We start from the raw sequence: 27,654 nt of genomic DNA, 5'->3' as shown, positions 1-27,654 counted from the left end.
ATTTGCACACCAGAAGTCATAGGGTGAGCACAAATGTGCCCAATACGCAAGGAGATGAAACACTGTGGAATTCCGCTTGAAAAAGAATACATAAGAACTAATTTTAATCGGTGCGTTTGTTTCCCTTGCGGGGGCAAAAAGTACAGTAAAGTCCACCCGCAGGGCATGTTCATCTGCGTGCGGCAAACAAAGACGCACTTATGGAAATGGCTGATTAGTTTCAGATGTGTTTATTTTCGCAGCGGAATTGCGCAGGGCTTCACACTCTCCCTGCGTATTGCACGCACATTCGCGCACCCTTATTGACTTCTATCAGGAACTTTGATTCGCAAATACGCAAAAAAAAATGCGTGCTCTTTTTTTGTGTGTGTGACTGAAATGCATGTGCTAATTACAGAAATGTGAAGGAGCCTATTGCAATGAATGGCTTCTATTCTCTATGCACATACAAATGTGCGTGCAAATACGCCCATGTGAAGCCGGCCTTAGGCCACTCTTACACGTGTGATTTTACTTTCAGCCACGTTCCTGCCTCCGACACAGTGGGATTTAGCGCACCCTACCATTATGATGGGTAATGAGGTGCGCTTAACACGGCAAAATAGAGCAGACAACCCTCGGAAATTGTGACATCAGGAAAGGCCGCGTTTGAGCGCATGTCTGCAAGGCCCCCTTGAAGAGAATGGGAGCGTTATACCGCGGCATGCGAAGCGCTGCAGTAATCACGTGTGAGAGTGGCCTTAGGGTGCATTCATACAGGAGCATGCATACTTCGGTACGTGAGTACATAGTGTATTAGCAGTCCATAATACGCTGTTGTACGTGAAGTGCCGCACTGTACCGCGTATTACACACGCCTACAATGTAATTCACATCCACTGGTGGAAGCCTGGCCTACAGCGGGTGATATTCCCCTGATGTGGTGAAGGGACACGTCTAGGACTGTAGGACAATATGTGTGACAGTGGCAGGCTGCTGTGAGGAGCCCCCGTACATTATAGCGGAGGTGACCCAGAAGACTGCTGGACCCTCCTCATCACAGGGTTACAGTGAGCCGCCATATTGGCAGCGCACTGATGGAGCGTCTACATCGCCCACGTTCATGAGGGGCTCACTAAGCTCCGGCACACAAGGGGTGCCGCCTCAGTGACAGCAGCACACGCCGGACACGCCCGCCAGAAAGGAGCGCGAACCGAGGCGGCCGGCGCACGTTACCATGGAGACAGAGGGGGGGAGTACGTGCTGACGCCTCCCGTTGTATATGAGCGCGGGCGGCGGGATCTCTGCTCCTCTTATTATTTTGCCGCCATCCTAGAGGGGCGCTCCCTCCTCCTTCTCCTGTCTGTACACTGCGCGGCGGCAGCGGACTTTTCGCTCTGTCACCCCGGTAAGAGACAGCGTTTGTAGCGGGGCTCCTGAGGGAGAGCGGCGCTAGCAGACGGCACACTCTGGGGTTTGGGGCTCGGTTGCCGCGTGGACAGACACTGGGTGCGCCGTCCTGTGTCACTGCGCTGCGTAGTCTGCGAGTTCCCGGATGCATGGGCGATGTCATGGCAGCGAAGGCAGGCCGCCGGTGCCGCTAGGCCGGTACAGCCCGTGTGAGGCCGCGCCCGATGCCGGGACCTGTGGGCTATAATGGCCGGCTAGTAACAGGGCGTCCACGGTGCCGCTGGACGGCGTCCCAGAGCGGCCTGCCTGGGATGATGTCGCACACCCCACCGCAGCGGCTCCACGTGTAGCTGGCGGCGGCGGTTGCCCTATGCGGCAGCGTGCGGTCCTCTTCCTGCCGGAACCAGCAGTGGAGCTCCACCACGTGGTGCCAGCGGCCTGCTGGTGCCGGAGGCCGCCGATGCCAGTGCTGCCTCCCCGACAGCTCCTTGTATTGTCCTCTGTCTGGCCTACATGTGGGCCGGCAGTGGCGGCACATGGAGCTGCAGCGGCACTCCCAGAGGACGGGCAGCACGGAATACTACAGAGATGCCTAGAAGGTTACATGGTTAGTTTTGGTCAGTGGGCATCTACTGGGGAGCTCGCACCCTTGCCAGTCACTGTGGACCTCCTATGGCATGGGAGAGGAGCATGGCTGCATCCTTCTTAGCCATCACCAGTAGCATCGTGTAGGAAAGGCTCACTAGTCTACAAGGGTATAGGGAATACATTGGGGGCTCACATTAAAATTAGTGGGGTTTCCAGGGAAATGCTACTGGCAATGTAGCTTTAAGATGGCTCATCAGGAAGTATTCTGGCACCCGCACTCAGTGGCCAAAAACTGGCTACGAAGTGGAAGTCTATCACTTTGATCCCTGTATAGTGGCCAATGCTGGTAGCCACACGGCTCCCGTTAAAATCAATGAGCGCAGTGAAGGCCACTGCAGAGGTTGGAGAGATCTGTTTCCACTTGGCATGATTTTTGCCCAGCTGATCGGTAAGGGTCCTGGTTAGTGAACTGACTTATCCTGAGGATAGGTCACCTATTAAAAATTGCCTGGGACACTTTTAATGCCTGCTGACTAGACACTTTATTAGTACTGTTCAGCAATTAAAGGGGTGTTCTGGTAGTAAACTATAGATGAGCTATGCTCAAGATGGATCATCAATAGTTAGACTGAAGTTATAGCAGCACTTGCTGTCACTTCAGTCCCTACCAGGCACAGCGCTGTATCTTGTATAGTGGCTGTACTTGGTATTGCAGCTGAATTCCACTTACTCAAATGGGACTGAGCTACTCCCAGGCCATGTGACCAATGAACCAGACATCATGGACCTGAGAAGGTCCCCCCCAATCAGCTCATTGGTTGGAAAGCATCGGAGCTCCACCAGTCAACTGTTGAGGACCTATCCTTAAGAGAAGTAATCAAGTTTAGTCCTGAGAAATCCCATTAATGTAACCTTTTGTGTAACTTACTAATCTCTATTTTTGGTCGTCTTTGTTTTTGAAGCCACGCCAGCCTCCTGTACCAATCGAAGTGCTTCCTTCCATAAGTGTGCCGCCTATGAAGAGGTATATGGCTTGGGGATCGTTCTGTTAGGAACCTCCGTTGAACAGGATGTAATGGCATTCTGCGCTACTTTGTCCTGTAACATGCCGGAAATATGGCCAAAACCGAACAAACCAAGTGGAAAATCGCAATGGATGTCTGCTCATGGACAGCGGGCTGCGTTTTCCATAAACATCCTATGGAAAGCATTTCATGCGTGATTCGCGTGCAGATTATCTCCGTGGGCAGGTGGCCATAAGCAGTTCTGATAGTAACCAATTTGTTTAATGGAAACCCGTGAACAGAATTTAGGCCCTCAAAGTATAACCAAGCTGTTGCCCAAAATGACAGGCTCACAATGATTTTTTTGGCTGGTTTGGTGTAATGGCGGATAGTAGCTTTGAATGCTGTATTCAAACACGCATAAGTCTTGCAGAAGACTGGATTCTGCATGCGGTAGGCCCACAGCAGATTTTGGCTGGTGGTAACCCAGCGTACCTGCATAATCTGTGGTGTGGATGACCGCGGTGGCTCGCCATTGGTTATGCGCAGCACAATTTATTTTTTTTTTCCTAATGTTTGCGATGATTTGGGTACCTGCCACCCATATGTAATAGTTGCGTATGGGCTGTGGGTTGGACAGTCTACATTGACTTCAATGGATACCGTCCGCAGCCATATTGAGCATGCTGTGACTTTCTCAGCGTGTGGAATATGCAATTTATATCGGTGTGAGTGAAAATGCACGTGCCTTTGGCTGCATTTTTTTTCTGTTGATCCTCCGTGTCGATGCTGACCATGGAATCTGCCTGTGTGAGCTGGGCCCGCACTCCTGGACAGCTGTCACAAGAATGCACGGCAGTGACGTGAGGGTGCCAGCCACTGCTTCATCTGAGCTTGTGCTGAATGTGGTTTGTAATGATGTACCTGGCCTGTGGGACGTCAATCCAGGCAGGGGTGCACTAGAGGGGCATGATTGATATTTGGCTGTTTCCCAGTTGCAATAAAGCTGCTATTACTTGAACACTGTTAATGCTCATGTAATAGCGCTAATTGCAAGGCTGCCTGTGTGCTTGCAGTTTCAGCCTGGCAATTGTTGGGAAAACGCGAGAGCTAGCAGTACTAGTGCTTGAGTAATTGCAGCCATATTTATACAAGGGCTCGTTCACATCAGCGCCATTTTCTTTCTGCATTTGGGGAATGGAAACGTCAAGCCAAACGAAACTCGTTGACTAGAATGGGGTGTGTTTGGTGGTTTGCTGGATTTGACTGCACGAGATAACGCTGCATGCTGTACTACTTCATCCTGTTTAGTGGAAATCTGCGATGGTGGTTCCAAATGAAACCTCAGAAGTGGATGGTCATGAGCCCTGAGGTGTTTGCAGTGAGGATATCCAAATCTCTCAACACTGCTTAAAGGGAACTGGTCACATCCCCACCACACCGTAAACTAAAGGCCCATTTAGACGGGACGAATGTTGGGCAAACTATGCCCGACGCTCATCCCCGCAATACTTTCATGCTGCCGCACAGGAGCGAGTATTGCTGGCTCACAGCAGGGCGGCTGCAAGAAATTTCTCTCCCCCTCTACTCTCCATTGACATAGCGGCTGTTCAGTACTGAACTGCTGCTATCTATACTGAATGATCAGCGATCTGCTCATTGTCCATTTATGCAGTAGAGTGAGGTGTGAAATCCCCTGCAGCCGCCCCCACCTCCCTGCTGGCCGCTCTGTGAGCAAGCCAGCGATACTAGCTCCTGTGCAGCAGCATGTGAGTATATGCAGGGATGAGTGTCGGGCATCGTTTGCCCAACATTTGTTCTGTCTAAATGGGCCTTCAGCTATGGTGCTTTTGGGGAATGTGACGGGGGTTGGGTAATGGTCTTTATTTTTTTTTTTTGTTTAAATGCCTGCTTCCTCGATCAGCGGTATCCCGCTAGCACTACAAATCTGCCTCAGTAGGGCTATCCCATAATCTATAGCCAGGCGTGTGCACTGAGGAGTCGGATTTGCGTTGCTGCTCACTGACTTCAGAGGGGGACACTGCTGGATCTAGGGAGCTGGCAAATATAAAAAATAGATTGTAAGCTCACCTTATTCCATCGGGCTTTAAATCCACTGGTTCTTTGGAAGTGCACAGGTATCACCAGCGAGCTGCAAGTCCAGCAGCTGGAAACTGTCTCCATAACAAACAAGTAGGCTGGGTTTCTCAGTGCAAAAGATTTTTCTTCCTTTATTTTCTTATCACATAGTGGGACACACAGATAAAACTGCTAGATGCGTTTTGGCCGATAAATGGCCTCTCACAGCTTTAACAGCACGGCCTTTTACGCATGTAATAAGTTGTAAAGAGCGAATATGCGTGTAATGTGTATTTGTTGTGTAGGTTAAATTCCCATAGCCTATATTGGTGTGTAATATGCATCAAAATACTACATGCTGTAGCCTCATGTGGCCCATTGCAAATCAGTGCCTCTAAGTACTGCATGTTATGCACATGAACAATTTCCCCCATTAATACATGGGCCACATAGACCGTGCGAGTGAGCCCTTCCTGTCTTACAAAGTATTACTCACCACAGGTCAGTATGAATTGTAGACGTCCTACATGCAGATATGGTCTCCAATGTTTCCACAGTGTATATTGTACCCTGTGGCTGCACCCTTACATTTGGTAATATGTACTGCCAAATTGTGATCAGTCGGAGTTCAGGCCTGAATTGTTTCCCTAATTCCCAACTAAAGTCATTCAGACTTTGTTCTTAAAAGTTGGCATTGTTGTACTTCTATTATGCCAATACGTTAAGCAGATGCTGACTAATTGTCAGAAGCCGCTTCCCCTGTGTCACAGCTGGACTGCTGACTCTTGCATGATGCTACATGGTGCTCAATGAAATTCTGTTGGCACCTAGTCACTAACAGGTCCCAGTTGAGCAATGTCACTTTTTGGACCCCAAATGAGTGACATAATGGAAACAGTTTTTCGACGCTTCCCAGCATGGACCACAGACGTTCCTGTTCATTAATCCTACAGTGAGGGCTCATACACTTTAACATGAGGTAGCCACAATTACCCGTATACATATGCTGCAGTCTGACTACATTACTCAACTGTTAGGCCTCATGTCCACGGGATAATTCTGATTTAAGATCCACAGTGTGTTTCCCGCACGTGGATCCGCGCCCCATAGGGATGCATTTGACACCCGCAGGTAGTTAAATACCTGTGGATGTCATTTTCCCCTCAGGCGTGGATCCGCGTGCGGGGGAAAAAACGGCGACATGCTCCATTTTCGTGCAGGTCTCCCACAGGGTTCTATTGAAGCCTATGGAAGCCGTCTGGATCCGCAGAACTACAGTACCAGAATTAAAACTCACCTGTCCTGGACGCTGCGGGTCTCCCCTCCGCCGCGGGCGGCACTTTCTTCGGCCCGGCAGATGTGCCCGGCGTATGCACGCTGCCAGCGTGCCGAGCACATCTGCCGGGCCGAAGAAAGAAGATCCGGCCGCGACAGAGGGGAGACCCGCAGCGTCTAGGACAGGTGAGTTAATTATTTTCTGGCCTCATGTCCCCAGGAAAGGAGGGACCGGCTGCGTCTTCTGCATGGGGAATCCGCGGCGGGCCTGTTTTTTTTTTTCCTGTGGACATGAGGGGTTATGCGACACGGAGGCCACAGCATTATTCTCCAAGTGGACCTGCCGGTCCCACCGCAAAGGCGTAACTGATAAGGTATATGGTTATGTGCAAACTGTTGGGAAGTACTGGAAATATGCAGCTGTCACAATACAAGGATTATGGATGGGATTTTAAAAAACCCATCCACATGTGGAGAATATCTGCAGTGTAAACTGACCTGCGTATTTGAAACTCACATGTCAATTGATGCTGCAAGTCTTCAATCTTTCAGATGAAGGGGTAAAATCCACACCACTTGTAGACTTGCTATGAATTTTCTGCTGCTGCAAAAAAGTCACTGTTTGAAAATGCTTGTAAGTGCGTGGCTTAAGGCCGGCTGCACACGGACGTGACGGGCTCCGCCGCAGAATATTCCGTTGCGAAGCCCGTCACGGCGCCCCCCAGAGACCCCATACTTACCAGCGGAACCGATGTTCTGGGTCCCGCATGACGCTTTGGCGTGACGTGCCGCAGCGTCATGTGACACGCCGGCCACGTCACAAGACATGCCCCAAGTGTCACATGACGCGACGGCGGAGGCGCGCTTTCACGCTATCTTCCTCTGTGCTACAGTGGAAGATAGCGTGAACGGACTGCTTCCATTGACTGCAATGGAAGCCGGCCGCGCGTACACCCGCGGCAAATAGAGCATGCCGCGGGTGAGGATGGGAGATTTCGCGGTGCGGAATTCCGCACCTTGAGCATTGAGCTATTAGGTTCAATAGAACCTAATAGCTGCGGGCAACGCGGCGAAAATCCGTTCCTGGGAAGGAGGCCTTAAGAAGAAAATAAAAACTCAAACAAAATGTTTGGGTTTTTTTTTTGACTGACTGACCTACAATTTCTTTAAATGCAGTTTTTCAACTTAGTAGCTTTATCGTGCAACCATGCGGCGCATACTCAGGAGTCAGTCAAGTGAAGCATGTAAAATCACTCTTGCATATGCAGATATGAATTGCGCATTCTGCAAGAGGAAAAATCGCAAAATGCTCTATTTTACTGTGGGTTCCACATGGTTGTCAATGGAGGTCGTCCAACGCGCAGCCCATACACAATTAACCTTGTGTATGGGCCGCAGATACCCACGACATCGCTAAGTGATAGCTTGGGAAATGCATACATCCAAAAGAGAAACTGTACTGCGCATGACCAACAACAAGCTACTGCAGTCATGCGCGATACAGAAAATTCAGGTACGCGGGGTCAGCGGCTGGTTCCATAGCCACAATCTGCTGCGAGCCTCCTGCGTGTGGAATCTGGTCCGCCTGTGTGTAGCCGGCCTTAAACTGTACATTGGTTGTGTGGAATAATGTGTGGTCTTCAGCCCCATTTACACGGGACAACTATCGGGCAAACTATGCCACACTCATCCCCACATGTACGCCCATGCTGCTGCACAGGAGTGAGTATTGTTGGCTTGCAGCGGGGTGGCTGGAGGAGATTTCACTCCCTGCCCTTCTCCATTCACTTTAACAGCAGCTGTTCAGGACTGGCTGCTGTTTACACCATCGTTCGGGATTTTATGCTGCGTGAACGATGGATGATGAGCTGAACGATGATTGGTCAGTGTAAAACACAGTGTTCAGTACTCAACAGCCGCTGTTGAGGTGAATGGAGTGGTGGTGGGGGGGGGGGGGGTGCAGGGAAAGCTCCAGTCTCCCCACAGCCAACGATACTCTCCCCTGTGCAGCAGCATGGGAGCGACTACATGCTGGGATGAGTGTTTGGTTTTGGTTAGTGACTTTAAGGTTATCTGGTTTTTAAAAATACTGACCCCCTAATTCCCTGGTGGTCCTTCAGTCTTTGGCTGTGAGAAGTGCTGGCTGCTTGTAAATCAGTCAGTGGCTCTCGTGGTCGCGGTGCTAATTGCATCATGGCTTCGTTACTGAGTAGTGATGCAAGGGTTTAATGTTCGAAATATGGTAACTCTGTAATCTTGTAATAAAGCAGCTCTTGTTTTTATTTTAGGTGTTAACACTTGAGAAAAATGGCCAACATAGACAAGTGAGTATTTTCTTTACTGTGGCAGCTTGGTTTTTGGGTATGCTTGCATCTGAATCCACACATGGTCATGAAGTCCACTTTTTCACACTTGTGTTTTTTTTTTGGGTTTTTTTTTAATACAGCATTTTAGCAGGTGTTAGAAACGCCGCTAAGCGTTGTACTGAGCCTCCATTGATTTCAATGGAGCGTCTCAGATGAGTATTTTAGCACGGCATTTCTAATGCTGCCCTAAACAAATGCTGTCAGTTCTATTTTGGTGCATTGTGCTGCATCACCCATTACAATGATGGGGTGCGTTAAACTGTTGACCGCACTCTAAAATACCGTTTAAAAGCTCAGTGCTTTTACAAACTCCTGTGTGAGAGCAGCCTATAGGTTTCTTATGTTCTATGGCTAAGCAAGTGACAGCCTCTGTCCTTGCACCATTAAGGCTGGTTTCACATTTATACACGCAGTAGTTCCCATACTGTAGTCAGATCCATGTTGGTAAACCTCATGCAGGATAACTTGTAACCCATTAAGGACCAAGCAATAGTAAATATGCAGTGCAGGAGCTGGTCAGGTTCTTGGCTGTCAGACACAGCTGAGGACTCAAAAGAGAACGCTGAAGCCGTGTTTAATAAGCACTATGTAGAGAATGCAGGAAACCACAGTGCAGTTTCCTGCCTAGGACCCAGCGATCACGTGAACGCCGACAACCCCCAGCATGTCAGAGCAGTAGGGTCTTGGCATGCTCTGACAGACTATTGTCACTACAGGGGGATATTTTCCCTGTAACTGGGGCTCCTATGGATGCTTCAGTTACAGTGTAAAATGAAAGTGTGAATGTCCCCTGGAGGTAGTCTGACATCACAGGGGACTTAAAAGGTACAAAAATGTAAAATAAAATATGGATTAAAGAAAAACTGCTGATGCAACTTAAACCGTTGCCATATCTACCCTGTAATCTCAAAAGTATACAACCTGTATGCCAAAATGTCTAAAACCAGACTGCAAACCCATTTTTGTATTTTACTATAATGTAAATATAATTTATAAAAATTACCTATAAACTTGCTGGGTGTTTTGTGTTCTTCCCACTTTTTGTACACATTGCCCTATATAAGATAGGGCTATTTAATACTTTTTTTTTTTTTTTTGCGAGAAAAAAGAAAAATGCAGGCCTGCAAAAAATAAAGCCGGAGAACTCTAGTGTTTGGTCCTTTAGGACAATCACTCTGGCCTTTAATGAGTTAAAAAGAACCTGTTAGCTTGTACATGCTGTCCAGGCGTCATATTAAAAATGGAGGAGCTGAACAGACTGCTATACTGAATCTTAACTACAACACTACTCAATTTATAGTTTATTCATTGACTTCTACCCATTCTGATCTTGGCACCAAGTGGGTGGTCCTATCAGTTATTGACAGCTGTCAGTGTATGACTCTATGGCTGGTCACTGATGGGATTTCCCACTAGACCTTAAGACCAGAATGAGCAGAGATGATGAATAAAATAAGTTCTACTTTTCCCATAAAGCTATATACTACTCCTGCTTTATAATGTGGTGCCTCATTTTGGACACCAGGTTCCCTTTGAATCTTAGTGGGAACATGCCTTAATGCTGGCCTCGCCAGACACCTTGTGCTACAGAAAATTTATTTGCCACTCTTCCTCTGCCATGATTAATTACATTAATACTGAAATTCAGAGGTAGTGAGAAGTTGGTAATACACTTGTCAGCTGTAATCCTCATGGGTTGTTCATTTGGCTTTTCAGCAAAGACCAGCCGGAGTTCGATCAGCAAGAAATGGAAGATGTGGAAGAAGTTGAAGAAGAAGAAACAGGAGAGGATGCTAACAGCAAAGGTATCCATTAAACTTGACTAACTCATACTGTCACTTATGTGACTGGAGAGTACACATGCACTACCTGCTCATCCCAGGGGTTAGCACACATGACCAATAACTTACAAATCCTATTGATGGGTCTTAAGACATTGTGGTGGAAAATGCTTTTAAAGCATATCTTCAGGCGTCTTATCAAAACTGCATGTGTGCTAGAAGAGGAAGATGGAAGAATACCTCTACAGCGCCATCTATTGGATGGCAGCATTCCTTCAATTCAAAGTGACCTTATAATAAGTCCTCAATGATTGGGAATATTAAACCAAGCCAGAAACCATGCATAGACTGTTTTGGGGTGCTTGCCCCTCATCAGTGTGCAGTAGGTCTGGCTTAAGCTGTGAGAGGCCTATGACATGGGTCAGAAGCAGTGTTGTGTCTCCTTTAAGGAGGGCAACCAAAAAGTGTGTGGAGAACACCGATGGGATGGTGTAGTCTCTCTGCAAGGAGAGCACCCGGAAGGGATGTGGGGACACCTAAAAGATGAGTAAGGAGACTTCTAAGGCAATGCTCCTCTGGGAAATTGGTGCTCTCCTTAAAACTATCTAAATAGCTTGTATTGTAAATGCTGCAGATTTTTCACAGCTAATTCTGCAGCATTTCCAGCTCGCGTGTTTAAAAAGTTCCGCTTGACCTTCACATATGTTTGCTGCATAATTCGTCCTGTGTGATTAGTCAAGAATCTTGGTGGCTGTTTCTACTTCTGAAGGATGGTGGGCAGAAGGGTGTTTGCAAACTTTCCCTTAAAGCTAACTGCCTACTATAGGCAGCAGTATCTTAAATCATTTATTTTTCCCCAATCTTGCCAGTTGTTGGACATGGCTGTTTTGTTATAATTAACAATTTTTTTGCTTTGTATTTCAGCCAGGCAATTGACTGCACAAATGATGCAGAATCCTCAGATTCTAGCTGCTCTACAAGAAAGATTAGATGACCTAGTAGGTACTCCTACAGGATACATTGAAAGGTAAGCTGACATTATAAAAAAAAAAAAAACTTTCCCCTTTAGGTTTAATGACTGGAATTTGTGTTATTTGCTGCAGAAATGCCTACATGGGCTATTTGTTGGTCTAATGTCTACTGAGCTTGACAGTGAAAATTTGGTCTTTTTGGTAACGGTCTCAAACTAGATGACCAGTAGTGTCTTACTACAACAACCTTAGAGCATTGTTTGAGCTATAAAAAGGGTTTACAAGGAATGACACTGGTAATGAAATGGCATGTGCTGAAAAGGCCTAAATATGACACTCGCAAATCCAACTGAGAATACTTACTCTGTCAAATGAGCTTTAAGGGTTGTATGCGCTTGTCCTTTTGCTCGTTAAGTATTGCAGTACGCACCAGCTAATAGCTTAACATGTTGAATAGATAGGTGTGTTCTCTTTAAAGGGAGTCATGTTTGAACAAGCTGTCTGCTCTGCAAGTAGCATGTTATATAGGAGAAGCTGAGCAGATTGATAGACTGAATCTTAAAGGGGTTCTGAAACGAAAAATGTTTTTATGCTTGGAACAGCCATTGGAGACAGGGAACCCACGATTAATGGCTGTTAAAGCATAAAAACTAATACTTACCTTGTGTTCCGTTGTTGTTGTGCTGCTGTGGGGGTCCTCTCCCAGCAGGCAGTCTTCCTCCAACGAGCGGGATTGCGTGCAGGTGCAGAAGAGAGGTGCCCTCTGACAGGAGTCCGGACGGGCCGCCTCTCCACTGCGCATTCGCGGCACTCGGAGTTCAGCCAGGACAGACAGGCCGCCCATAGCAAGCACTGCTTGTGACGTGCTTGCTGTGGGTGGCCTGTCTGTTCACTTCGGAAGTGGCAGATGGAGCAGAGCAGGAAGTGGTCATTTTGACTGCTCCAGCTCTGCTTCAAGAAGCCACAGAAGAGGATGCTGGATGGAGGGGACATGCCTGGTGATCAGTCCTGGCAAGGGAAATAAAACATTTTTTTTGTCAGAACCCCTTTAATGCTACAGAAGTATATTACTTATGATTTATTTAACACCTATGCACTACACCCCTCACTCTTCTCCTCCCCACTTTCAAAATTTCTTTTTTACGGGGAGCTCTGCTTTTTATTACCATTTTGTGGTCTGACTTTTATTCATTGTTTTTTTTCTAATGGTTTTCACAATGCAGAATAAATATGAAATTTAATAAAATTTGATGTGGCGATACCAAACCTTAATATTTACCAACAAATTGGCATTAAAGTCTTTCATGCTTTAATTTTTCAATAATGGGCTTAATAGGACGACATCCATGGCAGGCTTTCAGAAGGCTGCTCAGGCTGCCAGCGATCTGGTCACTGGAGTGCAGTTCGGTTGACCAAGGGAGCACCCTTGCTCTGGTACACTTAAATGCCATAGTCAGCACTAACATTGTTTAACTTTTATATGTAGCAATCAACACAGGTTGTTGACTTGACTTTCTAATGTCAGGGGTTCCACCACTGACTGGTTCCATTCTGGCCTTCTTTCACTTGCATTGTGATAATCAGACTGTTTTACAAGGTTTCTGTTATATTTGGAAATTGGAATAGCTTACTAGGCTAAGGCCACTCCCACAAATGTGCTTTTTACTGTTGCGTTTTGAATGCCAAGGTACTCGTGGTATAACGCTCCGATTGTCTTCAATGGGGCCTTGCAGGCATACTCAGCGATCAAACTGTAGCGTTGGAAAACTGTAGCCTCTCACCACGTTTAGTGCACCTCCTCACCCATCACAATGACTGGGTGCGCTAAACACTGCTGTTGGATGCAGGAACCTGCGTCCGAAAGCGAGAATAAAATCACAACATTTGGCTGGCCACGTGTGAGTGGCCTAGCTTGTTCTGTGCTCTAAGCATAATGGAAACCTTGTAAAACGGAAGACAAGGTGGTGTCTGTATCACAATGCAATTTAAATGGTTCTGCTGCAGTGCTGTTTTCTCCACCTGTGCTGATGACCTCTGATGTCCTGGGCACGCTCCCTTAATGATTAATGGCCAGAATCGGAGTTCTTTCTGATCCCAACTGTTGTGGCGGAGTCTCTGACACTCAGCATATGGATCTGCTTTGATTCCTAAGCTTACATCATGACACCCAGCTTGGCACTGCATATGTGGTGCTTCTCTAAGGGGTTAAAGAGGTTGGTCAGATTGTTAGGAATTTCTTGGAATTAAAAGCTTATTTATGTCAGCTCATTCTGCAATCTCAGATCACAAAATGGCACTTCCAGTTTTTGGTTGCGTTTCTGTGGGTTTTTAAACTTTTTTACAGGAAAAGTGACATGGCATTTCTCATTTTTTTTCCTTTAATATGAACTTTATTTTACATGTGTTTATGGCTTCATATCAGGAGGCTTGCAGTCTAGGGGTGTTTTTTTTTTTTATTTGCCTGGCTCCTCCTTTCCTTCACTGTCAGGTACTATTCTGTGTATGCACTGAAAACAGATGAGGTTGCTGAATGCACTGAATGGTAGCTTCATGGGCTTTGACGGTAAAGGAACAGTGAGTTGAGTAGGTATTAAAATACCCATGAACTTTGTGCCCCTTATCCTGTGAGCATCCTAAACTAACTTTATGGTCTCATAGGACATGACTGATTCCCCCCAAAAGATATAATCTGATTACTGGTTTGCTACAATAATGTTGTGGAGTGTAGTGTTTGTTTTCCTTTTTTTGTCAGCTGTTCCACTAGACCCTGCCAGAGCCAAGATCTATTAGGATGGCTTGCATTGTGTGGTTTGAATTAATAGCCCATGCCCAGCCAGTAAGTTGTTATAAAAAAGTAAAGCACACTCCTGTCTCTGCCGTTTGGAAGCTGGGTGACTGCTACGGCGAATTGGAGGCTGCAACAGCGCCCTCTGAACTCCTGGCATCCAGAGCACCCTGATTCCAGGAGTTAAGGTTCACCTGACTTCCAGGAACATGTGTTTTCCTACCTATGCCAAACCAGTAAGGCATTAATTTGAAGCTAAACAACCTCTCTAATCAGGCCCGTATTGCCATGGCAACCTACAGATGCATCGCAGGGTGAGTGGCAGTGGAAGCCTCCTCCTAATCAAACTGCAGCAGATAAGGGGTTAAACAGCCAGGATCACAGGTGCTCCACTAAACTAGGCTGTTAACTGATAGGCTAAGCCATAGAATATATCAGCCAAATGTTTTTACAGCTGTCACAAAGTGGTTACGAAAAGTGCTCATATACATGCCGTGCCAAATCACACAAACCTTTGTATTTGCAGACGAGGATCCTAACGTTAAACTTTTTTTTTTTTTTTTTTTTTTTTAGTTTGCCTAAAATAGTTAAAAGAAGAGTGAATGCACTTAAAAACCTTCAAGTGAAATGTGCACAAATTGAAGCTAAATTCTATGAAGAGGTCCATGCGCTGGAGCGGAAATATGCTGATCTATATCAGCCACTCTTTGACAAGGTAACGAGGGTTTTTTTTTTGTTTTTTTTAAATAAACTTGAACGTAAATTTTAACCTGCGCTTTGTCTTTCAATAGAGAAGCGAAATCATAAATGCTATTTATGAACCTACAGAAGAGGAGTGTGAATGGAAAGTAGATGAAGAGGAAGAAATTTCAGTGAGTAAATCAATTGCCAGGATACACAAATTGTCTAAACAAAAGTACTGTAACTTTACCTAGGGGAAAGACATGCCAGTGACTTATAACTGGTGTTACTTGTATAGTAGTCCACCTAGTAGTGCACACTGGTATATGTACCAATTGTGGTCTAACCAGAGGCCTGAGACTTTCTGGTAGAGATTTGGTTCCCTTCACTTGAAAGGAACTGACTAGCACTAAGCCATAATCTTGGGCAGAGCAACTAAAATATAAGATTTTCTTGATGAACAAAGGCTATGTTGGCACTCAACAGAGCAATGTATTGTAACTCTGCATTTGGATGCAACGATTATTGTTCAAACAACCGGAAGTGGCTCGTTCGGTTTAAACGTTAATCGTTCAGACCCTGTATACGCTTGTATCGGGACTGAATGGTTCTTGTTTTAATGAGCCAAGAATCGTTTTGCCTGTTTTAAACAGGCTGCACGAGAGCGAACAAGCTAGTGGTGACGTCTCTCGTTCAATTGGGAATAGTCATCTAAAAGGACCCTTAGATTGGTTTTTGGCCTATCCTAAGGATAGGCAGTCAATACAAAAATCCCAGAGACCCCTTCTAACTTGCACTAGTGTATAGATGGCTTGTAATGAACATGTTCCAGTTTTTACTAGAGAAAAAACAAACATGCATCCAAGCATGCCACAAAATGGTACAGATTACAGATGAAACAGACAAAAGGAGAAATGGCATTTGGTTGTTTTACCATATAAACTTTGCTCTAGGAGGACATGAAAGAGAAAGCGAAGGTAGAAGATGAGAAGAAAGATGAAGAAAAGGAAGACCCTAAAGGAATCCCAGAGTTTTGGTTAACTGTATTTAAAAATGTTGATCTCCTTAGTGACATGGTTCAGGTATGGTTATCAAATATAAATACAATTTGGCTGTTAAGGTGACATTTTATGGAGGTTACATTTTCCCCGTGTCTTTATATTACAGGAGCATGATGAGCCAATCTTGAAACACTTAAAAGACATAAAAGTAAAATTTTCAGATGCTGGTCAACCAATGGTAAACTTTTTTAAGTGTTCAAATTATCCCTCCTTGAGCTGGTATTATGTCAACTTTTACTAATAAGGCTTTGTTCCATATCAGGGTGGAGTTCTGTTTTCTCAGCCTATTAAAGTAAAGGTCCATCCAAACTGGTTCACTAGGTCTAAAGTCTCATTTACACACAGATGATTGCTTAAAATTCATCAGAAACTAAGTTTTGAGCGGTCATTTTGCATTCGCCACTAATGGGCTAATCAGTGGCTATCACTCAAAAGCCATCGTCGGGACAAATTTTGAGCGATAATCATTGTGTGAATGGGGCTTTAGTGTAACAGTTAACATTAGAAAATGTAAAAACAACCTTCTCCTTAATCTCCCCCTTTATGCTGATATATTTGTTTGAAATGCATAAAAACAAGAGTAAGATCTTGCATGACCCAGGTGTTCAGACATGTTAAATACTTGATGTAATTATACTGGGGGATGTGGGGCACATGGTGGCTTCACACAGCGCATGACTGTTGCCAGCAGTCTGTAACAGAAAACCCATGGCAAATATGCAGTAGTTGAATCTGCACTGCAAATGGTGTGAGTTTACTTGTGGATCTCCCATGAAGTGTTGACCCTTATTTTAAGGTTTGAAATCCACAGCATAAACAGCCTGCAGATTTAGAATCAGATTTAGTATCCAGCCGTTCGCATTAGCCCTTAGAAAGCGATTTCCCCATGGCTTGTACAGTAAATGCTGTGGAAATTCCACAGAACTTGCACACTGAAGCAGCTATAAGATTGCTCTTAAGCATTAGTGCCTGCCACTAGCACATGCAATAACTTTCAGACTGTATTTGCAAATGCCGCACATCAATTAGTGCTATTACATATTGGGGGGGGGGGGGGGGGGTTAACGGCACTCTTGAAAGAACACCCAGCCTTATTTATAACATTTAAAGAGCTAGAATTTGACTAAATTTATTTGGCTCCTAAGTTTTTCAGCCTGCGGGTAATAGATACTAGGAGAGGTGTTCCCTCCCTCCTAAAGCACTGGGCTGGCTGTAAGAAATCACACTGGAACCAGACGGTCCTTCCTGTTCACCTTGCACAGTAGAACAAAGATCAATTCAACCCTACACCTTGGTTAAGCTTTCTCCCCTCAGTCGATCAGCAGAAGTAAATGGAGTAGTGGCACGCATGAGTGCCATCACTCCATTAGGAGGATTCGGGGGGGGGGGGGGGGGGGGGGAGGCAGGGGGTGGTATCTTGTGATCCTTGGCCATCCCATTGGTCAGACCATCAATGATACAGTAATAAAGGGGGTTAGTCCCCAAAAGGAATTTAACTTCTGCGTTCTCTGCAGCATTTCTACCTGACTGTTTCAAGAACTTGCAGAAAATGGTGCAGACTGACAGTGGATGCCAATGTTTGGTTTAGTATTATATAGAATTTAAGGAACATCACTTTGTATAGTAATGGTTAGAGTAGATTCTAGAGCTAGAAAATACAGTGAATCTTAAGACTTGCCAATTATGATTAACAAATATACTGTAATTGACTGCTTGGTCTGACTTTTTTTTTCTTTTTTATTAAACCTTTTGCAGAGTTTCACTTTAGAATTCCATTTTGAGCCAAATGAGTTCTTTACAAACGAAGTTTTGACAAAGACATACAAAATGAGATCAGAGCCTGATGAGTCTGATCCATTTTCTTTTGACGGACCAGAAATCATGGGCTGTACAGGGTAAGTGACTTTGGTTTCTCCCCCTTTCCTTTCAAGTTTTACAATCTAAGAGTGGGCTCCATTTTCTATAGTAGTTAGATTAACCTCAGCACAGAACTATAGTGTAGTAATACTTTGATTACAATAAAGAGAATCTCTGCAGAGTCATCTGATTGGTCAAGTCCCCGATCACCTACTGATGACTTATCCTGAGGATAGGTCATCAATAATAATTTCCCTGCCTTTAAATCTTGGGTCTAGTCAAAAAAGTGCAGTTTTTTTTTTGTTTTCATGGTTTTCATTCTGGCAAACTATTGAAACACAAATCTTAATCTAGAAGTTTTATTGTGATCAGTAAGCACTTTATTAAAGGAAGTCTTGCAAAAATATGCCCATTAAAGCACTGCTAACAGTAGGATGGTGCTATGCAGACAAGCAAGACCAACCTCCTTTTAGCTCTGAAAGTGTAGGTGGGCAAGGGACATCCTCCACTATATATGAATTGGCTGCTATCAATCCGATAGGTGGTCTTGTAGCTCATACTGTAAGTTGCCCAATGCTTGTTTTTTTGCAGCCTCTCCCTTGCCTTATGATTGTTTACAGCTTCAACCAGTAGGCACCATGGAGGAACAAGCAGCACAGCATGAAATTGTGACTGCCCATCTGACAGATTGCAGCTAATTTGCATACAACTTGTAGCATCTGTAAATGCCACTATCCATGGCTGCTTGCACTTTCAGGGCGAAGTGAGGTTAAGACTGATTCCATAAAGCAATAATAGCAGGCACTATGCAAACATGTTTTCGTAAGACTTTCATTTAACTGTTGGCATCAAACTTTTTTGTAATTCAGTAGAATTGTGTTCAGTATGCAAGATTCACCAATTTGCTTAAGTTGTAAGGGAGGCATAAATGGCCCAGGAAAGGAATTGAAAAAGATCTTGTCGATAGTTAAAACTCATATTGCCCACATCTTGCAGTAGAAAAATTTCTCATTTAATCTTTACACTGGGGTGTTGTGGAAGTAATTGATATATCCTATTGAATGAATTTTACTGAATTTTGCTTCAAAATGCATTTTTAACATAGGTGCCAGATTGACTGGAAAAAGGGTAAAAATGTAACTTTAAAAACTATTAAGAAGAAACAAAAACACAAGGGCCGTGGAACTGTAAGGACTGTCACAAAAACTGTTCCCAATGACTCATTCTTCAACTTCTTCAGTCCCCCTGAAGGTAAGTTGGCTGCAAGTTGTACAGTTAATAGTACATCCACACAGGTGTCTGCAGTGGTTTCTTACAGATTTCATGCTCATTTGGGAAGGGTGAAAAGCCACAGCATTAATTGGGGCATGCAAATCACTTTTTTCCAATGTGGATGAGTCTTGTTTAAATCTCCTCCAACTTGCTACTGTAAATGCTATACACTTTCTGCATTGGATCAGGTAACTAGTTGCAAGACATGGTGGTCTTTCATCCACATCACAATTTATAGGCAAAGACCAATAAAATCAGATGTTTTATTAATACTGAAATTCATCTGACTTCAATCTAAACTAATAAATTCTATTTGCACAGCTCATGTCTTTCATTGAGGAAACTCCCACTCATCTCAATTAAAATGCCTTTTGCAAATTAGATGTGGAAGTGTTGAATGCATGAAGCTAGAAAAGCTACAAAATTACTAGAGGCCTATGGACTTGTTCACATGTGCACTAAAGTAGTTCTCTTGCTCGATTATGGTGGGGGAAGAGGGTTATAAATCCTGCCTCCAGGAAGCGCTGGCTGATTGGTTCTTGAGCGCTGCAGCTTAGCCAACCAATGCAGTGCTCGATGAACCAACCATAGCCATTCAATGCACTGTTTGCACCTGGTGAAACCTCAAGATGTGATTGTGAAGCGCCAGTTGGTTTTCATGCCAGCTTAGACCTCTGTCTCTGGTAGGGTCCAGTAGAAGAGCTGTCAAAAGCATACACTGCACCGTATACTAGTGATTAAATGATTGCAGTCTCATGTCTTCTTGAGGGTCAAAGTGTCAGTCTTATTTTTCTGTAAAAATAAAAATCATTTAACTTGTCCCTCAAACAACCAGTACAGCTATGTTGCTAAACCCTATATTGGCTCTTAGAATGGTTGCAAAACAAATATGTTGTCACTGAGGCATTAGCAGGCTGTGCTCTTGCTTCCTTTTTTTCTTCCCCCTAGGTCCTTCTGTTCGTGTATTGATGGATCTAGGTTAAATGACTGAATTGCTGTAACTGGATTTCATCTGGACTAAAAGTAACAGTGCTGTCAGCTACTAGATCTTGTATTCAATCATAACGCATTAGTTTCCAAGTAAAAAATTCTGCATGGCATACTATGTGGGATTAACGGTCTTGCATGACTGTACTGACCCAATTTTAAACTGAATAGTTGCAGACTTTGCACTTCCACCTTTCATACTGTATTCAAATAAAACGTGCTTCATGGTTTGGCTTGAGGGACCAGAATCCATCTTTTGATATGTCAGCAATAAGGGCTACAAGTAGTGCTGTAAAATAGGAGACCTTGCTGGTTATTTCTTGCATATGCACCAATTGGACAGTTTGCATCTGTCATGTGTGCACCCTGTTTAATACAGCTTTAAAGCCAAAGTCTGCAGGAACAAGTAAAAAGGAATTTTAGTTTCACTTTCTTTTCCTTTAAATTATTTTTACTTTTTAAGAACTTTCAAGTAACATCTTGTGAGCAAAACTGCATACACAACACCTGAAGTGCAACACTCTAAGGCCTCCCTCACACAGGCGTTCAGCAAAGCGCTGCAATATTAGTTTCACTTTCTGCTGCAGCTCCCTGCGGCTGACAGCTGGGTTTAGCATACCTCATTGAGGTGCGCTTAACGCTGAAAAATAAAACTGACTCCGATTGAAAATCGCAACCAATGACTACAATGGAAGCTATCCCTGCAGGATCTGCAGAAAAATAGAGCATTCTGCGGGTTCCCCCCCCCCCCCCCCCCCCCCCCCCCCACGTGTGGTACCTACGGATGCCCTATGATAGACTATGGCCATATTGAACTGCAGATCATTCATGTGGGTGACCCATGCGGATTCTGTAATTCAACTATGCCCGTGGATATGAGGCCTTACTGTTGATGGCCTAGCCTTCGGCTAGGCAATCATCGAGGGTTGCAACTAGACCACCCTTTTAAGGGGGTGGTGTTACACTGGCTAAAAAACTGCAAGTGCATTTTTAAATACTAAGTCTGAAGTGGATCCAGGAGGAAGGAATAGAAGTCTGTCCTTTAGAGCCAGTTCACATGGGAGTAAGCGTGTTTCGGTCGTGAATATGCCACATGTCTGACTGGAAGTCGCTTGTGTCCATGTTTTTTGCCCACTCTGGTGTGTGTGCGCGTGGAAATGCACAGCATTTTTGTGCACACAAATACGGTATGCAGAAAATCGCTTTTGCAGCAAATAAATCTGTTATCTACATATTTATGCATGCCCATTGATTTCAATGGGCTCTTGCTGTGCGCAAATGCACCCTGGGATGGGTCATGCCATGTTGAAAAATACACACATCTGAATGAGCCTATTAAAATCCAATGGGTTCTACTCATTCCATGTTTTATGCATAATCTGCACATATATGCTCATGTGAACGAGCCCTTAAAAGATTTTTACTTTTTAAATCCATTACTGGCTTTGGCTCAAAACTGCATCAAACAGTTTAAAAAGATGATGAAAAATTTGCTGTGTGAAGCTGCCCTAAAGAGATAGCGTTTCTGACCCCCGTCCCAAGCCTTTTACTAGCGAAGCCAGACTCCCAGCAAATACCCTGAAACCGCTGTCTGTACATAGTCTGGCTTTGCTTTTAATTCCCAGTCATTGTTACAAGTCTTGTATAAAGAGTTTAACTTTGGCTTGAAGGAATGCTGCCTTCCAATATGTGGCACTGTGCAGGTATTGGTCCATCTCCCTTATTTGCACATTTCCCAGGGGAGCATAAATGGCCTTTTGAGTCTCCTCACTAACTCAGTCTAGGTGCTCTTCCTAAGGAGAAAAGGGCATTGTACAAAACTAGAAAATACTGCTGTCCCCATTCACCTGCAGAGCTGCAATACCAAAACATAAGTTGTAGAGGGGATGGTGTTTCCTTTGGAAGAAGACGGCAATGTATTTCCTTAAGGAAAGTGGAATGATGGATATATTTTTCTAATACAATTTTTATTTTTTTTTTTCTTCCTTAGTACCAGAAAATGGAGAATTGGTAAGTCGTGCTGTTAACAGTAATTCTGTTTTCAATAAACTCTTAGGCTTCTACCCCCATTGCAGATAAGCTGTGGGTTTTCATTGGGGATCTGTTGCAGAGTACAGTATAAAGATGTGCTGACCTAGATGCATATTTAACAATCCAATGCACATGCAACTAATCTGTGCAAACCTGATAGAATGCTGTAAGCTATTCAAACATGCAGCATGTCCTATCTGGTGCAGATTTTTTCCTTGACCAGATCTGCTGCACAGGATCTGCAAGAACTAGTGAGATTAGAAAGGTTTATGAATAAAATATTTAACAATTCTTAACTGTTAAAGGAAATGTGTCATGAGAAAATGACACCATTAATCAAGGTTTTGTTAAATGTGCAATTCTGTCATGGTCCAATATTTAAAAAAAAGTATGTGTATGTGTAGCCTTTTTTTCATTGACATTAAGTAACAAATGAACTTTCCTTCAAGAAAGATCTTTTATGGCTGAAAGATATTTGTTAAAATGACAAATTTCATATTTGGCAGACCATATAACAATGGATTTACTAATGTTTAGTACAATGCAGCTATTTTAGAGGTCTAGCCATGGAGTTGGTTTATGTAAACATTAGGGTAGATTAATGGAAACACTATAAATGGTAAAACTAGTTGCTGTGGGCAACAATCACAGCAAGTGTTTCATTTTTCACGAGCAGAATATGAAATAAAAGCTGTGACTGGTTGCTGTGGGCAACGCATAGGCTTATGAAAGTGCCTAAAAGTAACCAAATGGCTTAATTTGTTTCCTTTTTTGCAATTTCTGTAGGATGATGATGCAGAAGCAATTCTTACTGCAGATTTTGAGATTGGACACTTCTTGCGTGAGCGTATAATACCTCGATCTGTTCTTTACTTCACTGGTGAAGCTATTGAAGATGATGACGATGATGTAAGTTCTTTTGTTTTGTGTAACCTCTCCTTAAAACTAGGTTTCCAAACAAAAAATCCTTAGGCTGGGTTCACACAGGGCTGATTTGCGGCGGGTTCTCCGATGCGGTTTTGCTGCAGAACTGCTTCTGCGGCAAAACCGCTTCAAAGGTTAATTTTGGCTTGCGGATATTCGTGCGGAAAAATCCACAAGCTGTTTTTTCCGCAGCGCTTTTTTTACTTTTTGCCGCGGTTTTTGCTACGTCCATAGAGGTCTATGGACAAAGCGCTGCGGAAAAGACCGTAGAATGAACATGCTGCATCTTTTAAAACCATGCCGCAGTTGCATTTCCGCACTGCGGCTGTGCAAAAAAAATCCGTCCTGTGAGAACAGTTTTTGGGAAAATCTCATTTGTGCTGCATTGCACTACAAACGCAGCGGTTTTGCCGCAGTACGGATATGCAACAGCAAACCGCGGCAAATCAGCCCTGTGTGAACCCAGCCTTAGTCAGCATTGCTCTTGTAGGATCTTTGAAAAAGTAATATGGGACCTGTGCCTAGGAATTCTAGTGCTCAACAAACAGCATGTTGAAATAATACTAATGAAATATGCAGCCCTCGGTGATGTGAAAACTGGCTTTTAAACCATAAACAAAAGAGCTTCATGAGTGTGAAGTGCAGAGTTCAACGGCAGCCATTCTGTATGACCCTAAACTTCCTCCATGAAACCACTTAGCTTTGCCCTTAATTTATTTTATGGATTATAGGTAAATTGTTATCTGGGGTGCTGCATTTAAAAAAATTTTTTTTTTTTTATGGCATTTAAAATTTTGTGAAACAATGTGGGTTTTATGCCTGCATAAGATTATCTTAGGGATGCGTTCACACACTGCTGACTCGTGGATTTAGTTTCAGATTTTGTTGCTAAACTCCACAAAAGAATTGCATTGAATGGGTGAAATATGTTGAAGTGTGAACACACCATAATTGACATCTTTGAAATCTTAAATCTAAACCTAAATTTGTCTTTCAGTATGATGAAGAAGGTGAAGAAGCAGATGATGAGGTAAGTGAGAATTTAATTTCTAAAACATGAGTGACATACTGCATTGCTGTTGCATAACCCCCCTCCCTCCTATTTGGCATTCCAGATTTGTGAACAGTGTTAGTTTAGCTAATGTTAAACTTGAAGTCTTGACCTGAAGTATTAAACTAAGTTTGAGGTTTATAGTTCAGTGTCTTAAGACTTTTTTCAAAGTGCAGTTTGTATCTTTTAGGCTCCCCCCTCCTCTTGATATAAAGTTCGGTCTTTCATTGCAACTAATTTTCTTGCAGGAAGGAGAAGAGGAGGCGGATGAAGAAAATGATCCAGATTATGAACCGAAGGTGAGGGTGCTGCATGTTTTTGTTTAATGTCAATGTAAAGTTTCTGAAACTTCTGCATCTTGGTATTTGGAATGTGCGTGGTATACTGACTGGCTAAACAGACATAAGCCTTATATAGATTTCTAAAATATCTTGCTGACATCCAGGAGCCTACGTTAAAAGAAGAAAATCCCCTTGTGTCTACCCTTGACATTTTTCTTCACTAGGTTTAAATGATGCCAGTAGAATGCTTACCCCGGGTATGTAACTCATTGACATGGAGTATTTTAATACACTAATGGTCTGTTTTTGATTCACTTGGGCACACACTAATCTGTTAAACTGCACATCTGTAGATTAGATATTCACATTACACAAAGTGAGAACCGAAATTTAAAAACATATGCTCTACAGTGTGTAGTTTTACTATCTGCATGGCTTTTTGTAACAAGTAAACCATGTGTGTGTTAAAGCTAAGAATTCTAAAGCATTGCTTCAGTTGCCCCCCCCCCCCCTTTTTTTTGGCCTAAACGAACGAGCATAGTTGCTAAATGTAATGGATTGCAGCCAGGGAAAGGCGCAGCAGCATATATACTCCTGCCAAACGTGCATGCACTGCTGTGCCTCAACTGGTAGACTTCTCACAAGTCAGGCCTGCTTCAGTTTTTAGAAGCATTTTTCCAGAGAACAGCTGATTTAAATAAAGATTTTGCAGAAGTGCATTTAGTAATACACAATTGATCAGCCCTATTTTAACTTGGAAACATGTGAAATCTAACTGGAAACTACTTCCTGCCATAAGAGAATCCATCACAAAACAGACTTCAGCATATAACTGCCTCTTGATTCTGAGATCCTGGTCCTTGAACAGCTTTCTGTAGATCCTGGGAAAGAATGTATGAAGTATTTGGAGATGTGAAGTACCAATTTTCCTCGCTTCTCTGCAATCTAGATCACATTTCTACACTACAGCAAAAAGTGGTCCCACTGTTACTTTCAGATCATGCAAAATAAACTTCAGTTAAAATTAACTAGAGATTATATAATTGCCATGGTTCACCATGCTGTTCTGATTCCTTCTGTGAATATCCACGTGTGCTAGTACTGCGTTTCCCTGAAAGTAAGACCTCCTCTGAAAAGACCTAGTTAAGGTTTTGTTGAAGTGCTAAATATAAGGCCTCCCCCAAAAGTAAAACCTAGCTCTGTCCCTGCTGTGCAAGTCTGCTGTGATGAGCTCCCTCTGGTGGTTGGAAGCTGCAATACCATCCTTGCTGTACAAGTGGTCCAGGAACTGCTGTGGGTGATCGTTACGGTCTTCAAACAGTGAGTGGGAGGCAGGTACTTTACAGCCCTTATTTTTTGTGGCCCTGTGAGTCAGGCAAGGCGATAAGTACTCATTTAAGGACAGTGCTATTGCTAGGCAGGAGATTTTGGGCCAATGATTCTGAAAGAAATAGTCACAGGAAACTCACCAGGAAATTCAGGGTTTGGATTGCTATGATCCAGAAGATGATGACATGACTGTTATTGAACAAATCTTGCTTTGCGTTCATAAATATTGGTATTGGTAAATTTACCATAGATTGTGTATGGCAATAATGGTAGTAACAAGAAATGCTTGATAGTTTTCAGTTTGTCGGGTTATGCTGGTTTGTGATGACAACTACTGTACAGTATATAATTTTTTTGTTCAACAATAAATGTGAGTTCTTCATGGAAAAAAGCCACCCCCTGAAAATAAGACCTAGCACATCTTTGAGAGCAAAAATTTACATAAGTAACTGTCTTATTTTGGGGGGAAATAGGGTAATCACACATGCTTTGCCAAACCCCTTAGATCCCTCCCTGTACGTGGGAAGTGGAAGGAGTCATCTTGTGCTTAGATCCAATACAAACCTGCACTAGAGACATATCGGTGTTAAGATGTTCTGACAGGGAATCAAACACTAAGTTTTACAGACCTGTTATGTTGATCACAAACGCAACTAAATCTTTGGGCAACTCCTTTTAGAACACTGCTTAATGCTCCTTTATATAGTTAAATCTCTTCAAGTTGACTTCTTTTTTTTTTTTTTAAGCTTAAACTTACGACTTCATTTGCTTTTTGATTTCATAAACGTGACATTTGCTCTTCAGTATAACATGCAGTTTCATGCAGTGCTAAAACTGCCTATAAACAAAATGTATGGTATGCGGTGCAGTTTGTCATGGCATACTTTGTTCAGAGGTGCACATGTGGTCTATTCTATGTTGGATACAAACTGGCTTTTACTCTGACATGGTTTAAGATTAGTTGTTTTTTTTTCCCCTTTACAGAAAGATCAAAACCCAGCTGAGTGCAAGCAACAATGAAGTGGCATATACGTGGCCTTGAGGATTACCTGCACTGTAATAAGTTAAACTCTTAGTTACTTACAGCCTTATGTTTTGTATCTTGGTAGAATAAAGTAAACAATTTTTGTTAAAAAAATATATAAAATTTAAACCTCTAAAAATCTGTTTAAATGGTAAGATCTTTGGACTTAGTATTAAGTGTACTTTCCTGCCAAGTATGTAATAGGATGCAGAAATCCCTCTAAAGCATGTTCTTCACTGCTTCATAGTCTTGGTTCTTGTGAAGTCTTTGCCATGTAGATCTCAGCAGTTGATTCATCACAGCTGTTGTCAGACCAGTCTGTTTAGATAAAACTCCTAAGGAACCAAAGTATTTTCTCAGCCCAGTAGTTCAAACAGGTGTAAGTAGCTTGCAATAGCTGTGCCTTCATGAATTTGTTCTAGAATTACAGTTATTACCTTTTGGAAATGGTACATTGAATAACTTATCCTTCCAATGAATTCGCAATCCAACCATGTCCATTGATCATATCTGCTTGTTATGCTATGGATTTTTGTATTTTATGTGACTGTGATCTACAAAGCAATCTGATGGTCAGCATAACAAGGTTATTGTTTACCACTGGGGTGTGAATAAAACCTAGTATTTTCAGAAAGTGGTGGTTTAATTTTATATTGTGTATTTTGCATACAAGAGAAGCTGCAACAGGTCTCCATACAGAGTACTGTTGCTTAGGCAAACTGCATAGAGGTCTGTCCCCAGATATATTGTGCCCTAAGACTTTGCCATAAAGCTGGGGTAAACGCCAAAGGTAATTGAATAAAACTTCAGGCTTTGTATTCTCTAACCATGGAGACTCATGGCCCTGTCTTAAAGCAATAAGCTAATTTGTGCAAATTACTGATGAACCCAATTAGTACAGCTGTAAAGACACTTGCA

The 27,654-nt window shown here is 43.4% G+C and overlaps 1 protein-coding gene across 3 annotated transcripts; it reads left to right on the top strand.

Moving 5' to 3' along the window:
• Window positions 1–1,230: 1,230 nt before the first annotated feature.
• Window positions 1,231–27,370, top strand: NAP1L1 (nucleosome assembly protein 1 like 1). Of its 3 annotated transcripts, XM_066591665.1 has the most exons (16): window positions 1,231–1,387; window positions 8,624–8,659; window positions 10,418–10,506; window positions 11,407–11,509; window positions 14,812–14,953; window positions 15,030–15,110; window positions 15,873–16,001; window positions 16,087–16,158; window positions 17,736–17,875; window positions 18,943–19,088; window positions 22,087–22,106; window positions 22,914–23,036; window positions 24,049–24,081; window positions 24,351–24,401; window positions 24,608–24,640; window positions 26,697–27,370. In XM_066591665.1, exons 2-15 carry the CDS (start codon window positions 8,643–8,645, stop codon window positions 24,611–24,613), a joined length of 1,152 nt encoding a protein of 383 aa, XP_066447762.1. In that variant the 5' UTR covers window positions 1,231–1,387; window positions 8,624–8,642; the 3' UTR covers window positions 24,614–24,640; window positions 26,697–27,370. The 3 variants fall into 3 exon arrangements, with proteins under 3 accessions (XP_066447762.1, XP_066447761.1, XP_066447760.1); XM_066591664.1 differs by lacking the exon at window positions 24,608–24,640 and having other exon boundaries at window positions 15,876–16,001; XM_066591663.1 differs by lacking the exon at window positions 24,608–24,640.
• Window positions 27,371–27,654: the final 284 nt, after the last annotated feature.

Source organism: Eleutherodactylus coqui, chromosome 2, assembly GCF_035609145.1.
Source record: "Eleutherodactylus coqui strain aEleCoq1 chromosome 2, aEleCoq1.hap1, whole genome shotgun sequence".
NCBI lineage: Eukaryota > Metazoa > Chordata > Amphibia > Anura > Eleutherodactylidae > Eleutherodactylus > Eleutherodactylus coqui.
The sequence above is the reverse complement of the archived record's forward strand: the minus strand, read 5'-3'. Positions and strand labels throughout refer to the sequence as shown.

Excerpts from the sequence above, each read along its gene's own strand:
- NAP1L1 (XM_066591663.1), top strand. Across the intron at positions 10,507-11,406 it reads AGAGGATGCTAACAGCAAAG|CCAGGCAATTGACTGCACAA; the intron begins GTATCCATTAAA and ends TTTGTATTTCAG. Across the intron at positions 23,037-24,048 it reads TTGAAGATGATGACGATGAT|TATGATGAAGAAGGTGAAGA; the intron begins GTAAGTTCTTTT and ends TTTGTCTTTCAG.